We start from the raw sequence: 15344 nt of genomic DNA, 5'->3' as shown, positions 1-15344 counted from the left end.
ATTAGGTTCCAGGCTCTGTAATTAATTCATTATTCAGAAATAATACCTTGTACTGAACTAGAACATCATTATCTTTCAGAGTTTCTCTAACAATGTTTCCATTCTCATCTTCTACAATTATAACTTCTTCGGGCTTAGCCATACGACAAATCATGAGCATTCTCAACTTTGACATAGGTTGAGCATATAGCTGTCTCCGCTGTATAGTCTGAGATCCAAGCCCATCAACCATACCAGGAATTAAAGGTATCTGGATAAAAACACCACATAAACTACTTTACTTAAGCTCATCATCCTTTTTGAAAAAGAAATTAAAATGAAAATTATAAAAATAAATCAACAAATACACAAGTTGAATAACAATATATTTAATAAATACAAAACATTAAATTATGAAAGAAAATGAGCATTCTATCCAATCAAATTGCAATCTTAGTGTATTCACCATTCAATTTAAATATCAATGGATTGTAATGTCCCCTTTTGGATTGTGGAAATCTAATAACACAGGTTTCAATGGATTGTAATGTCCCCTTTTTAGCATGTAGCAGTTAATCAGGTTAGCCTATCACCAGGTCCTCGTAGACTAACAAGATGGTTAGAGGATAAACAAATTGGAGGTATCAGTTATCATCTTGAAATATTTTGAGTTGTCAAGTTTATTGAATTTAAACCTAAGTAATATGCTTTAAAAAAGTGTAGTGAGAGAAAGAAGTGTTTGAAGAGAAAAAGAGAAGCTATGAATTGGGCAACTTTTTCAGGGAGAGAAGCAGAGGGAGAGAGAGAGGAAATCCCTTTAGGCATATTGATTCTAGGTCAAGTCACCTAGAATTTAGCGTCGCTAGTCTCACTTTTCAAGCAACCAAATCAGACTACACTATTGAAAGGGTTTTTAAGTTGGTAAGGATAAATTTATTGTTTCTGTGATAAGCTCTCTGAGTGACCTATGTGGCTGCCACCTTGTGGTTCAGACCTTGCAATCAACTGTTTTTGGAACTATCTCCAATACAGTGCAGAGAGTTATTTTCTGGGTATGCCTAAATCAGATATGTAAAGCATTTTGCTAAGTCAGGTTGCTTATTCTTCCATCAAATACTACAGTTACAGCTCTGTGGTAAAATCTGGATATTATTGATGCATGAGACTATTTCATGATTTTTTAGTTATTAATGGCATTTCCTCAGTATTTGATAAATTGAGTTTTGAAGCTGTACAAAGTGTGGGACATCACATGGAAAAACAAGGCAATATACAAAATATGCACTTACTCACCCTAAAGAAAGCAGAACTGACAAAGGACAACAGAAGCATTGATGACTGATTTACCTGAAGTCCCATGGCATTAACAGTGGCAGAAGGATTGTCAGAAGCATTGTGTGCCTCAAAAAGTTCCATAACTATTGCATTCCAATAATCCAGACAAACCTATAACCAAAGCAGAATCACCAGAATAAAGGAGCTTACAACAAAAAGCTTGTAACTGTAACAAAGTATAAGTAGACAAAGCAACCCAAAATCCCAAAACCCACCTTGAAAACTTCAGTGTCATCCACATATGAAATACCAATCAGATATTCAAGACCCATGAGAAGTGCAGTCTGGTTTTCAGGGGTACTTTCAAGTATGCGTATATGTGACTGCAATAAGCATTTGAACATTTGATCAGATAAAACATAGTACACTAGTTATAACATATGAATTACACCTTGCAAACATTTGAGCACCTGTCGCACTATCAGAAGGGAACTTGACAAATTAAATCTTTTGTTCACACAAATTAAATAAATCACACAAACTATTTAGGTCAAACCAGACAGGCATTCATAAAATGGCAAAAACAGCTTATAAATGAAGCAAAGTAATAAGTTGAGTGTTTATCACGAAGGAATGTGCCAGCATTAGTAATTTAATATTTATTATATACTTAATGAGAACTGAAAAACATCAAGAATACAAATGGAAAGCCTGGAAGACAATCGGCATGTAAACAAATAGTACAGAAGCAATTAATAAGTATTTTACCTTGTAAAAAGAAGTGAAGAAAAGAGCCAGATTCTGAATGAATGCCTGTAAAGCATGGAATGTTAAAGGTGGTATAATTAGTACTGTGGCATACTGAATCTAACAGTTCAAATTTAGTTCTTAAATAATGCATATGGTTATTGTAATGTGGAACACCATTAAAAACTGCCATGATATACAACATAGCAACATTAATTATCATTAATAAAACATACCTGTTCTTCAGTTGATCCATTTGCATAAGCCTCAGGGATTTTTGTTCCAGATGGAAGAATAGCCTAACATAATGAATATTACAATATATTTTTAGATATGTACAAAGTAAAAGATGTGTAAAGAAAAAACCAAAAAAAACAGTTTTTTTATCGAGACCAGTTAACTGACACAACTGAAAAAATGATTTTACTCACTCCTTTCAGACATGAATGTGTCGCAATTTTCTTGTATTTACAAGAAGACGAATAAAACCCACCTAAAATCACAAACTGTAGAAATTTCACTCACACTACCTGCAATTGCACCATGAAGATTGTATAAAGCTTCACAAATTGTGCATCATAGAAGTCCCCAAAATTGAGTGCTGCAACCTGAATAGAGACTACCAATTAGGCATGCAAGGAGAACAAATAAAAAAGAACCTTAATGCTACAGTAAAGTTACTCACAATACAATTAAACGCACAAGTAGAGAGAATATACTATATAAATGCAAGGATGAATACCTCAGTTAAGCATTGCAAAGCCAAATTTCTGTAAGCGGGCACAGGAAAAAGATTTAGCAAAGTATCGAGCTGTAAGTACCAAAGACAAACAAATGGTTAGCAACATTACAAACTAGGACGACTCTTGACACACATAAAGATAGACATCACTATGTTTTAGTAATTTAAAGCATTCAGCATTTTTATTTAAAGCAATATGTGATAATTAAGGAGCAAAAGGCATTTAGATGAGATGATATATGGTGGATGAGAAACAAACCAGGGGAGATTCAAATATATAACCAAGAGGAATCCATGATAAAAATGCATGAAGAGTGGCCAGAGTTGCCCTTATAAGTTCAGGACGTTGTGATGCCGATAATACATAGAGACACAGTTCATGTATAAGCTGGAATTCACTGCAATTATCAAAGAGTTGACTCAGATTGCATTGAAAAAAAATTATTCAATATATCCATTCAAATTTTATAAATAGAATTATCCATCAATTTTTTATAAACAAAATTCCCCATTCAACCATTTGAAACTGAAAAGACACTTTCTATGTAATGCTTAAACTGACATATTGCTCTACCTGTTCAACGACTGCTTTAGTTCCTTAATCTTCTGCTGTGTCATCTCACCTCGAGAGAAGTCAAAAACTTCTTCACTAAGCAGCTGAGGGTTAAAAATATAATACTGTTAGTAACATCTTTACCAGATAAAGAGAGATACGAAATCTAAAATACCTGATGAATCGCTTTACCTTCAAAATAGCCATACAATTTTCACATATTGTTTCACTACTTTTTGCAGCAGAAACAAGATCAGGTATAAATCTTGGCCATCTGCCCGGCCATTCATGCTTCAACACCTGGAATATTGCAGCTTTACTATTAGCTTTGAGATTTAATGTAATACTTGAAATTTCCTCTTGAAGTATAAAAAATTCAGAATTAAAACAGAAGGATTATTATGCTACCTTCTATATAGAAAACCCAGTTCTGAGCACTTGTCTATTAAGAATCACAGAGTAAAACCCTCCTTGATCATGTAAAGCAGAAGAGAAAATCCCTTTGGCCAAAAGACAAGCTCATTTGTAATTTTTATTTGAACTTTGGGGTCATAAATCTTACGTGTATCAATTTTGCATTAATGTACTATCACAATAGCCATGATTGCAAGCATTTGACTTTCAATTTGTAATAGCTATTGAAGTAATGTAATCTAATTTTTACACAGACACACTTGTTTTAATAGCTGACTCCAATGTTTTATTCATTTTGTGAACCCAGCCTCCTTACCATGTTTGGCATTGCAAGTTCAATGTAACCTCATTAACAATTGATACCATTGCATCCATTGTTGTTACAACATTTTTTTGTAAGTGTTTTCAGACTTGTATAATACTGAAAGTCTCCGTGATTTAGCAATCTTTTGGACCCAGTTCCTAAACTGCATGTTCATTATTAATGCCAAAAAACGTGTTTTCTAAAGTGGGTACAAATGTTTATGTATAAATGTGAAGGAAGATTGAAGGTCTTGGTTGAATTCTACTGAAACCCAAAATATAAGGTGGATTTGTTAGATTGGGTAGGCAATCAGATGTGCAACATATTCATTTTTTCTGCCAGAAAAACCTATAATTATAGGATTCAAGTAAGTTGTGTGCCTGCAACAGGAGATATTTTACTTTTGTTAATACATTGTAGAGATATTTAGAGGACAAGCCCTTAAAGTTACTGAATATTAATACATCATTTCATACCTACTCGGCTACAAATGTTATCAGACATCGTATGCAGAATCAGTTGCCTCATAGGATTGTCTAGTCTGGGTGCCCATGACTTTCCCCAATTGGCATTCTTGCACTTAACATTAGTACCCCTACAGTGATACATGATAGCAAAGGTGGCTCCTCCAATAGGTCACCGAATGCTGATGCCTAGGTCATTTAGTTCTCAACCAGGGCAGTCTTCCTTGGTTTCAAAACTTTCAACTGTTTAGCTGGGCTGTCCCCAAGTTGATATTTTAATAATTGTACTTGTTTGAGTTTACACACTTTTTGAATAAACCCATGTTCCAATTATTTCCACATTTTTTGGTTTCCCTCCATTTCATGTCTATGGCCCTTTTCGCAGCTGGTTCTTTCATCCGTGCAAAATAATATATTTAATCTATTTCTTTCTTGACATGCATAAAAACAATTGAAGATACAAAGTAACCATAATTGCCTACAGTAAGAAATGCTATACTTGGGATTCTTGCTTTGTTGGTATCATTTCGGATTTCTTTTTTCTTATCACAGTAATTCGACAAAAGTACCAAAAAGGTGAAAACACTGAAAATGGCCACAATCAAGTTTTGAATATGTTTTACCTGTATCACATAATCACACCAAATTCACATGATGGAATGGAATAATACAATGTAAGCATGCATTCGGAATTTGTAGTTAGAAGGAAAGGACTATTAAAGAAAGATGGAGCTTAATATGTATGGCTTTGCTAATTGCTTAATTATAACTATTAATTATCAGAAGTTTACTGAGCAACAACTTGCAATTTAAGTAGCAAGAGCAGATATGATATGGGACCCAGCACAATTGTGATGAGAGATTTCTCACCTACTAAGGAGAACAGAAAACCTAACAATTCTTGTGCCATGTAGCACCATAAACTCTGATATAAAATGCATTAGCTTCTTTGTACACAATATTCACTTTATCTTACTGCCACATCTTAAATAGTTTAGAGTTTATTCGTTAAATCACTTCTTTTTTGGCAGTCTACTTGAAATTCAAGATAAATTAATGGAAATGGCATGTAATATGAGTTGCTTAGCATATAAAGTTATACCTTCATTAGTATTATCAACATAGTTCCAAGAATCACGGCGATTCATGCGATTCACGCGATTCGGCGATTCGATTCAAGCCAAACGATTTTTTGTGAATCGGTGAATCGAATCAGCGATAAAGGGTTTATGAAATAAGTTACTCACTAAATTTCAAGAGTTTTTTAAATTTTCCGATTCATGGCCGATTCGATTCCGATTCATGGCCGATTCACGATTTGATTCGGCCTTGCCGATTTCGATCCGATTCCGATTCTTGTTACTTTGATTATCAATGCACCAACACACTTTAAGCTTCCTGGAAGTAGTAGGGAATATCTAATACAAACACAATGAAAACACAATCCAAATTTGGAATGAAAAATAACAAGTTGTTTTAAATTGGAACCTTCACCATTCTCAGATATATGGAAGCATTTGGTAGAGAGCTATTTACCTTTGGTGAAACAAACTTCATTTCATTTGTGGTTGCATTTAGGCATTGGAATTTGCAAGCAAGCATACTTTCTTAGGTTCAAAAAATAAATCTAGTCAACCAACAAGGTTTGTTCTTAATTTTTTCAAAATGTAATTTAATCTGGGGTTACCAGGCAGCTTCCATAAGAGCATATACAGATCAGTGCCTTGATAAAATGGATAAAATTAACAGAATTAAATAGACATGAATAAGTAGAGGTACTAAAGTAAAAACATAACAGTCAATTGCAAATTTATTACTTTGATTTTAAATCCTTATAATTCGCTTGGATGAGACATATCTGAAAGCAAACAGAAATATGCAGGCAAAATCTCATTCGTTACAATAAAGAAAACATATCAACAAAAATTGTCACCAGAACAAAATTATGTAGCTCACCTGAACCAGTATAACATTAAGCTTGTTTACATAAAGCTTCTCTCGACGGAACGAGACTTCATCACGCGAAAGCTGGAGAAAATAACACAGTGCACCATAAAAAAAAGGCCAAATAACAAACTAACAGTGAGTTCCATACAGATCAAATCAAATTCCAAGCAAAAAGAACCAAAGTAGATGAAACTGTGAGACGAGATCTGATGTAGAATTTTTTATTCTATACCTGAACAATAAGATCTGATATAAAGTTCTTTATTCCATCCCGCTGTTCAACAGGCAATGCATTCCATCGATATTTGATAACTCCTTCAAGAACCTTGAGCCACATCAATGAACCCAACATCAAAACAAATACACATACATGTCACAATCAAATCATAAAGGAACAAGATGTTTTAATATGTGATGTCCCCTTCCAGTTGACATCTCTCAGAATTTGAGATTAGCCTATTATGTGACCCTCATAGGCTAATATGGTGGTTAGAGGGTTTTATTGGGGATTGGCACTTTATGATGGGGCATAATTTCGTATTATAATATTATAATATAGTGCAAATATAAGAATATGTTTTAGCCCACATTGGGGAAAAAAGTAAGTGAGCTCCCACAAGGAAAGAATAAAAGGCATGAGAGGTTCTTTTCTGATCATCCAATTATTGTCATTTGCATTTGATGAGTTTTGTGGAGCCAAGGATTTCAGCATTTGCCACTGGAGAATGGAGTTCTTTTGTGTGCGTCCATTTGAGCTGGTGAAATACCAAGTTAATTTGGTATTGGGAGGACATCATACAGGTGTTCTATTTGAGCATATTGGTGAAAAATCCTTCAAAGGGTTGCAGCTATTGAAGAAGAAAAATCAGTCTTTTCATTGTGCCAAATTTGTGGCCTAGGGCCAGATTGTGGAGTACAATTGAAGGAATAAGTCGGATATGGCTACAGTGATTTGCTGCAGTGCCGCTGTTGCTACAGTAAATCCAGATTTCTTGAGAGGTTTCCAGGTTCATATTCGTTTACATTTTTGCATTGCATTGAGGTTAGATCTGAATAACTTAGGGCATTTGAAGGGATTTAGAAATCAATTGTAGAAGTTTTGTAATCTGATTTATCTCAAAAGGTTGTCAGAAGCAATTAGAATATTATTGAGCATCATAGAAGGTGTTGCCCTAATATTCTCATTTCTAACCAGTGTTATATGTTCCATAAAAATACAAAAACATTTGCATCTTCATTGTTAGATGTTTTGGAGTTCTTTGCAGGCATATTTATTTAAGTTTGGCATTTAGAAAGCAATCAGAATTTAGATCTGCAATATATCCCTTGTGTGCAAAGTGTTCGGCGAAATTCTCAGTTTAAGAAATCAGAAAATTAAAGTCACAGCAAGAATTAAGTTTTATAAGTGCACTTAAACTTATTTATTGTATGCCTACATTCAAAATAATTTGGCTATTCATGCACTTCACTTTTCAAGGTCTAAAGTTTATGTCTTAACTCAGGCTGAGCTAAAATATCACCCGCACTAAAACTATTTCAAAATTAACAAAAATCTCAGATAGCTTGATGAACTAAAATACCGGATTCGCGTATCAGACCCTGGATCCGAATTCAGGTCCAATCCGGGTCCGGATCCACGTGTGGATCCATGAGGATCCGGGCAGGGTCCACGATCCTGCCTGTGGATCCGTCAGGATCCGTGGCCCAAGGATCTTGATGAATCCACAAGCAAAATCAAGGATCCAGCCCAGATCCTCAAGGATCCAAGCACGAATCCTGAGGATCCAGCATGAATCCGTGGCAATACAAGGCATAAAAACATAAAATCATGAATGTGAATTTTCTGATTTTCTTTATAATCACGAAAATAGATCAATTATCAAGTATTCTAGATTCATAGATGCATACTAGAATCATAGATTCATACTATGAAATGATTTCTCTTAGTTTTTGGTGTGTACACACACACACGAATCCTCCACGAATAATTATTGGAAAAAAAATCCCAAATCCATGGATCCGATTCGCATACCCGAATCGGATTCGTTTCACGAATCAGCAACTAAGGTATACAGCAGTAAAACCTTGGAAGCACTTGCACATAAAACATTAAAATATGCAATCACTTAACTAGCACAGATGTCATAATGGACCTGTAAAAAAATACTGAACAATATCATTTTGGAGCTATTGTATTCAACTATCAAACCATTTTGTTTACAACATACATGGAGACAAAAAAAAAGTTATATGCTGCTTATTTCAGAGATATCGTGTTTATTAGTATTATTTAACATTTTGATATTTAAATAACTCGAATTTAAGGTGCAAGGTAAGAGTTTTTGTTAACAGACACTCCATTACCCTTCACCCCTTGCTAACACAGTAGAATGTTTCTCTAAATTAGTCATTCAATCTCTCGGCTCTTGGTTAACTGCAGTTTCAGCATATTGGCCTCTAATCTTTTGTCCTCAAAAAATGAAGAACAGGTACTGTCAAATAAATATCTTGAATTCAAGTATACAGACGGTTCTTACTAAGGCATTTCAAGGGCAAAAAAATTTTCACCAAGAGACTCCAACATGCTTAACATCTGATTTACATATATTCAGGCCATGTGACCCTCTATAGTTGCAAGGCTCCTGCCATTGTCTAATTGCTATCGTGATTTGATATAGACAAAAATACATATAATAATTAAGTTGCAAATGAATATAACAGCTTACTAAATTCTGAAAAACAGCACTTTATTATGATATTCTTACTTCTTTTTAAAAGATGAATGCTTCGCTTCAAGTCTAGGGACCGTGAAGTTACAACTTAATTCAGATAATTCAAACTCAAATTCTGCTGCTGGTCCTAGAAGAGAATAAATTGCTGATATGAAACTAAGATACAAGATTACGACAAACTTGTTGTAGTAGCCTTATGGATGTCTTCTTATGACAAGGATTATGAAGCATGAAAATGCTGTTGCTTATGCTGTAGACTACAATTTCACCCTTCATATCCTAGAAGTTCTATTTTGCTGTCACCTTGACTGGAAGATGCTAAAATTAGCTGTAACTGAACAACTACACTAAGATCACTACTGTAACAGAACTGCTGTACTGAAACTAAGAAAGTGAGGAAGTTAATTACTAACAAGGTTTGCCATGCTAGGACTAGGTAAGTACCAATGCTGACTGCAAAATGGGCCAAAATAATCTATTGAATTAGATCATTTTATAATCTTTGAGCTTTATCCAATTCCCAATTTGGTACTACCAATTGGAAAGCTGAGGACAATAAGAGTAGATACTTGTGAATAATTGATTGATGATTAATGATGTTATGATAATATGGTCTGCAAATAAATTGGAAGAATGCTCTTATATAAGGTCCTCAAAGTATTTTGTAAATAAGGCTGACCTCCAATATTCATACTAAGACATTGGCATCAAGGAATAATTGGTGTGAACCGCTGGTCTCCATTTGAGATGATTCGATTCATGTATCTCAAGTGATCCTTAAGGTTTTGCCCTTAGGACTGTATCAGCAAGTGCTCAAATGAGTGCTAAAGAGTAAATAGTACTAAATACAATTAAAAATGAATGTTTCTGTTGACCACACTTTTTTATTTACGTACATATGTCCCTAAGGTACTGACTGCTAACCCCAGTGCAGCCACATCTTTCACTTTCTAATTATTTTTCTACACACAAACACAATCAGATTTTTGTCCCAATTTAGGCAACCTCATATGGCATCTTTCCAGGTGGCAATTTATTTTTCTTCCTGCATCTCATCTTTTTCCTTCGCTGCAATAATTTTATTCCCCTCTATATTAGTTACAGTACTATTTAAATTCTCCTTTATGGCTTACGTGAGAGGGGGACATCATAGGGCATGAGATAATTTTAAAATATGCCCTTGAAAAAGTCTCTATATATACCAAACACCGCTTTCACCTGAAAGATGCCATACTCTTTATTAAACAAGAAAAACTTTGTAAGAGAAAAGTTGAAAACTCTAAATGGCAATCCTTATCAGAAAACCATCCAATAAATTGTGATGAACATTGGACTTTAATCTTCACCAGAAAACCTGTAACAAATTCTCTCCAATCCAACCGCCTTTCTGATTTCTCTCTCCTTATTAACCCTCTTTCTTCTCCAGTGTGTTAATCAAATTCCATCTTCCCTCTTCTTTTCTCTGTGCTGATCATATGGCAGAGTAATTTTGGTCTATTGTTTTTCACATTACTGCTTTGGTCTACCAAAAAAATTCCCTTTCACTACCACTATCCAATTTAAGAAGTAAATAAACTAAGCTGTGAGTTTGGATTCCGGTTTGAACCCAGGTTCGAGATTCAGGTTCGGCATTCACTCAATTTTTGGGGGGGCTGGGTTGGGTTTCGCTTTGAGTTTGTTTATACAAGAATTTATTTATTTTTAAATTATATGTAAAAATATGCTGCAGCAAATAAGCTCATACACCAGTCTATTAATATTAAAGCAATTTTGCAAAATACACCACCAAATATACTAACAATTTAGTTTGATGACATACAAAATGTCAAAATGCACCACCGTATCAATGTTTCAGTTCAAAAACAATAATGTCAACATTAGTAATCAGCATATGTGACCAAATATCATCAAACAAATAATATCGTTGCAAATTAGAAGCACAAATAGTGCCACCAGCATCAGTGCTAGCAGCCTCAAGATCAGCTCCAACATCACTAAGTATTTTGCAAACACCATCATCAATTGCAAGTGCATCAAAGTGGGCTTCCAACTCCACAAACTCTGGTTCAGCATCCCAATGTTTTGCCTCCCTTTTTTATAAGTTTTCTCTTTGTGCGTTGTGAGCCTCAAGTTTGAATGCACAAAGGCCAAATTATATGTCATCTTGGAGTTTAGTCAGTTGTGTTTTATTGAGTGGATGGACTATGTGCTCTAGATTCCTCTCAAATTATGATGAACTAGCAACCTAACAAGATTTGCAACTTTTAAATTAAAGAGTTCAGAATTTTGAATATTCATTAACAAGAACATAGAAATTAGAACCTTAGGATTTAAGAACTTACTTGTGATCATAGTTGGCATAATCGCCGAATAATCGGTGAGTTTCTACTAATCGCCAAGTTTTTGGGACTGGTGAGTTTTTCCCAAATTTAATCACGAGAAAGAATCGCAGAATTTTTCAGAAAAATTCTTTTAAAAAAAATAAATTTAATTAATTTTTTTCTTAAATTAATTTTTTTTGGTTAAAAACAAAAGGCAAAAAGCTTATATATTATGTAAGATAGAGAGTTATAGTATGCTAGTAGAGCTAGGAAGAGGAAAATGTGATTGTAATGATGTTTTTACTTCAAGCTTGACACAAACTATTTACTATTATGCTTCCTGCCATCACATTCGACATGAGAATGCAATTTTACTCACTATGCATTTATATATATTTAAACTCCTGCTTGTTTCTTTTGTGTTCTCTATAATGAACTCATAGATGCATCTTCTCATTTAAATTTGCAAAAAAATGTATTTTGAATTAAATTTTAGCAATTTTCTAGGTTCCTGAGTTTTCTCGAGTTTTTTAAAAAAATGGCCAAGTTTTTCCCTATTAAACTTTTGGGGGGCTTGGCAAATTTTTGGCTTTGGCGAGTTTTCCAACTATGCTTGTGATTATATTTTAGTGGCAATGGGTTGCAAGTATTGGTAAATTTGTCCATGGAAGTACCACCATTTATGAGCATCAGCATTGATCTTGTCTTCAAGAGATTCAAGACCACAATCATTGATGTTCACAAAACTCATTAATTCAAACCTCAGTGCAGATTGCAAGTGCTCAGAAAAGAATCTTCAAAGAGTTGCCTTTGTACCCTTGAGCACTTCAAGATCTTTGTATGGGAAAACTCCTGTGGTACTCCCCCTAAGGATCAATTGGCTATAGATCCTAGGGTTCAATGCAAAGGCAAGTAGATGCAAGAAGGTAGTCATTTTGTTCCATCTCTCTACCATGATTACATACAACTCCTTCAAGAACTTTTCATTAGGATCTCCCTCTCTCTCATTAATGATATTTCTAATATCCTCAATCATGGAATCAATGTTATCATATATTTCACCCAAGCAAGGCCTATCCATGTCAATTTATCAAATAATGCTCAATATAGGCTCAATGAACTTCATAAGGTACTCAGGACAATCCCACCAAGAGTCATCTAGTATCAATGCCTTAATAACAACTGCCTTGGCCCTATTAGATTGCCTTCATATGCTCCAATTAGCATTGATTACCATTTTAGAAAATGCCTCTTTAACCTTGACAAGGCATCTCAAAACAATAGTGTTGGAGGCAAAGCAGGTCTCGTCAACCAATTTTAAGATCAAAACAATAATAATGTAAAATCAAGATTAAAATTTAAATTTAAAAACATAAAAAGTTTACTAAACTAAAGTGACTAAATTTCTAAAACATATTTAATTTAACTTCAAGTGCTCCAATTTCAAGAATTGTCTAAATATGGCATGTGTCATATGTTAGTTTGTGCAAACATTTGGATCTCTCATGCCTCTCTTTATACACTTTTTTAATCCACTCAACATTAGTGCTATTTTTTTTCCTGAGTAAGTGCATAGTACAAGGTGTCCAAAAATGTGATCGAAGCGCACCTCAAGTAATAAAACAACAGCCCTACAATTCTTGACATTGCCAATTACGACCTGAACAATGCTTTACAAGTTAACTATCTTAATAACTTGGATGAGAATGTTTGCAATAAAAGGATTGTCCTTCACCTCTCCTTGACAATCCACAGCTTTCAAAAACATTGCACATTTTGTAGAAACTGCAAAAACATTCACCAAGGGACAATTTCTCGCATTTTTCCATTCATAAGATACTATTGTCACACCTATTTCAATCCATAAATCCTTGATGAACTGAATGGAAGCCTCTACACTGGAAATCTCTCTATCCAATAAAGTGGTGTGTACCTTCGCACAACCAAGGCCCTTGAACCCCTTTGGAGCATGATTAATTGTTCTCACCATTTGTTGTCAATATGGTGAGCGAACAACATTAAATGACAATCCATTTGCATAGACACTCCTCACTGTGGTTTGCTCAGCAGTGCCTAGCTTCATTTTGAAGTGATGTTTCCAAGGGCACTCCTCACTATGGCTTGCTCAGCGATGTCTAGCTTCATTTTGAAGTGATGTTTCCAAGGGCCCCATTGCTCTCTTACAACTGATTCTTGACAAGAACACACGAATGGATGCCCATCTATCTGTGGTTTATTGGGAGTTGTAGTTTAAGCCATAGATGATATTTTTCCTTTTTTCCTAGCATTTTAAAACGAATGAGAAGTATTTGTCCTCCCAACAACTTCATCTGCTTGTTTGTGTTCTCGAATGTATTTGTTCACAATGTGATTTTCCTCTACTATAAGAGCTACTAGATTCCTCTTTGCGATGGTTGTGAATCCACACATAACCTCCTCCACTTGGCATTGGTCAAACGATCACATATTTCATAACGGGGAGCATCTATCTATTTTGAACCAAGTGTTTCCAACACTAGAAACAACTACAACCATTTCTTGAAACTACAAAGAGCAAACACAGCAAAAAAGGAAATTGATTGCTAATATTTTCCAACAATACCTATTGGTTGTTACTAACAGTACCAAAGCATGATATTCAATTTATATATATGCATAAACTAGTATAGATATCTTAAATAAATCTATCTAAAGAAATGCCGATAGATATCCACTACAAAATAAGTATATTTTGATTTACCACATCTAAAATTATTTATATTTCCTTTATCTCTATTTATTTAGTTTTTACTAATTTAAGCTTTTTATTTTAATTTCTTAAAAAATGGATGATTTATATCTACAAATATTATTTTAAACAAATATTTTATGTTATATTTATTAAATTATTTTTAAAAGTATATTCTATTTATAATAAGATTTAAATTTTTGACATGTAGATGTTTATCAAATTTAATCTGGAAGAATAAAAATTAACATTAACACGCTCACACCATCCCACTCCCTCATTTTGCCATTGTAAATGCCTATCGAGATTAATCACAATATTAGTAGTTGATATTTGATGTGTATTATTAATTATGTATATATGTATAAAGGCTAAATCATAGTACAAGCTAATCGTGTATTGGTAGTAATCAAAATGGAGCCTGTATTTGTGATTAACCCGTAAAAATTATTAAATAAAAATGGTTAACTTTATAAAATATAAAAAGGTTAACCTGTAGCGTAGCTTTGCTCAAAATCCAAATAGGAAGACAATGATGCTCCTCAAAATCCATGATTTGCTTAAAGAAGTCATTGATGCTAAACACGTTGAGGAAGTCTTGTCAATCCACAAGTTGTTGCATGACATTGATGATTTAGTGGGCATACCAAGCAAGACAAGTCGCATGAGAAGGCCAAGCTATGGAAGACTAAAATGATGTGCATGACAAACCAAGTTGTGGAAGACAAAGACATTATTGAGCATTTCATTTTGAGACAAGTGTCGTGCAAGACTAAATGCGTGAGATAAAATTCACAACTTTACAATAATATCATGTTTTTAGGTTTAAATTAGAATAATATGAAGTAATAAAACTACCATTAGAAGTCAAAAAAATCCACATCCATCCAAATTCAATTGAAATTCGCTCAAACTCATGCAAATTCCTCTCAAGCTCGCGCACTCAGTTTGACAATTGCTCAAAACAGCAGGTAAGTTGAACAGGGTCCCATTTGGATGAATTTACGACAAATAACTCGAAGAAATTGTGATTCTGAATTGAACTTGAACCAACTTCAAATATTTAGCAAATTGACTTTTGATTTTGCAGTTGCCTGGGCAAATATCGTAACTTAGAAAATTAGTTTAGCTATTACAC

General features: G+C 34.1%; 1 protein-coding gene across 1 annotated transcript in view; it reads right to left on the bottom strand.

Annotated features, from left to right (window-relative positions):
* Positions 1-15344, bottom strand: part of LOC149553196 (protein EXPORTIN 1A) — a 66027-nt gene that overhangs the window by 32525 nt on the left and 18158 nt on the right. The window contains exons 3-14 of the mRNA XM_089788685.1: positions 6658-6750; positions 6435-6506; positions 3489-3596; positions 3318-3400; positions 3003-3141; positions 2744-2812; positions 2532-2609; positions 2238-2300; positions 2023-2067; positions 1530-1637; positions 1327-1425; positions 47-250 (exon numbers count right to left, since the gene is read on the bottom strand). Coding sequence (XP_089644811.1) covers positions 47-250; positions 1327-1425; positions 1530-1637; positions 2023-2067; positions 2238-2300; positions 2532-2609; positions 2744-2812; positions 3003-3141; positions 3318-3400; positions 3489-3596; positions 6435-6506; positions 6658-6750 — 1161 coding nt within the window. The remainder of the gene's footprint in view (positions 1-46; positions 251-1326; positions 1426-1529; positions 1638-2022; positions 2068-2237; positions 2301-2531; positions 2610-2743; positions 2813-3002; positions 3142-3317; positions 3401-3488; positions 3597-6434; positions 6507-6657; positions 6751-15344) is intronic.

The sequence above is a fragment of the Cupressus sempervirens genome, chromosome 6 (genome assembly GCF_028749045.1).
Source record: "Cupressus sempervirens isolate cs-2001-9-10 chromosome 6, ASM2874904v1, whole genome shotgun sequence".
NCBI classification, from domain to species: domain Eukaryota; kingdom Viridiplantae; phylum Streptophyta; class Pinopsida; order Cupressales; family Cupressaceae; genus Cupressus; species Cupressus sempervirens.
This window is presented reverse-complemented; position numbering and strand designations above follow the sequence as displayed.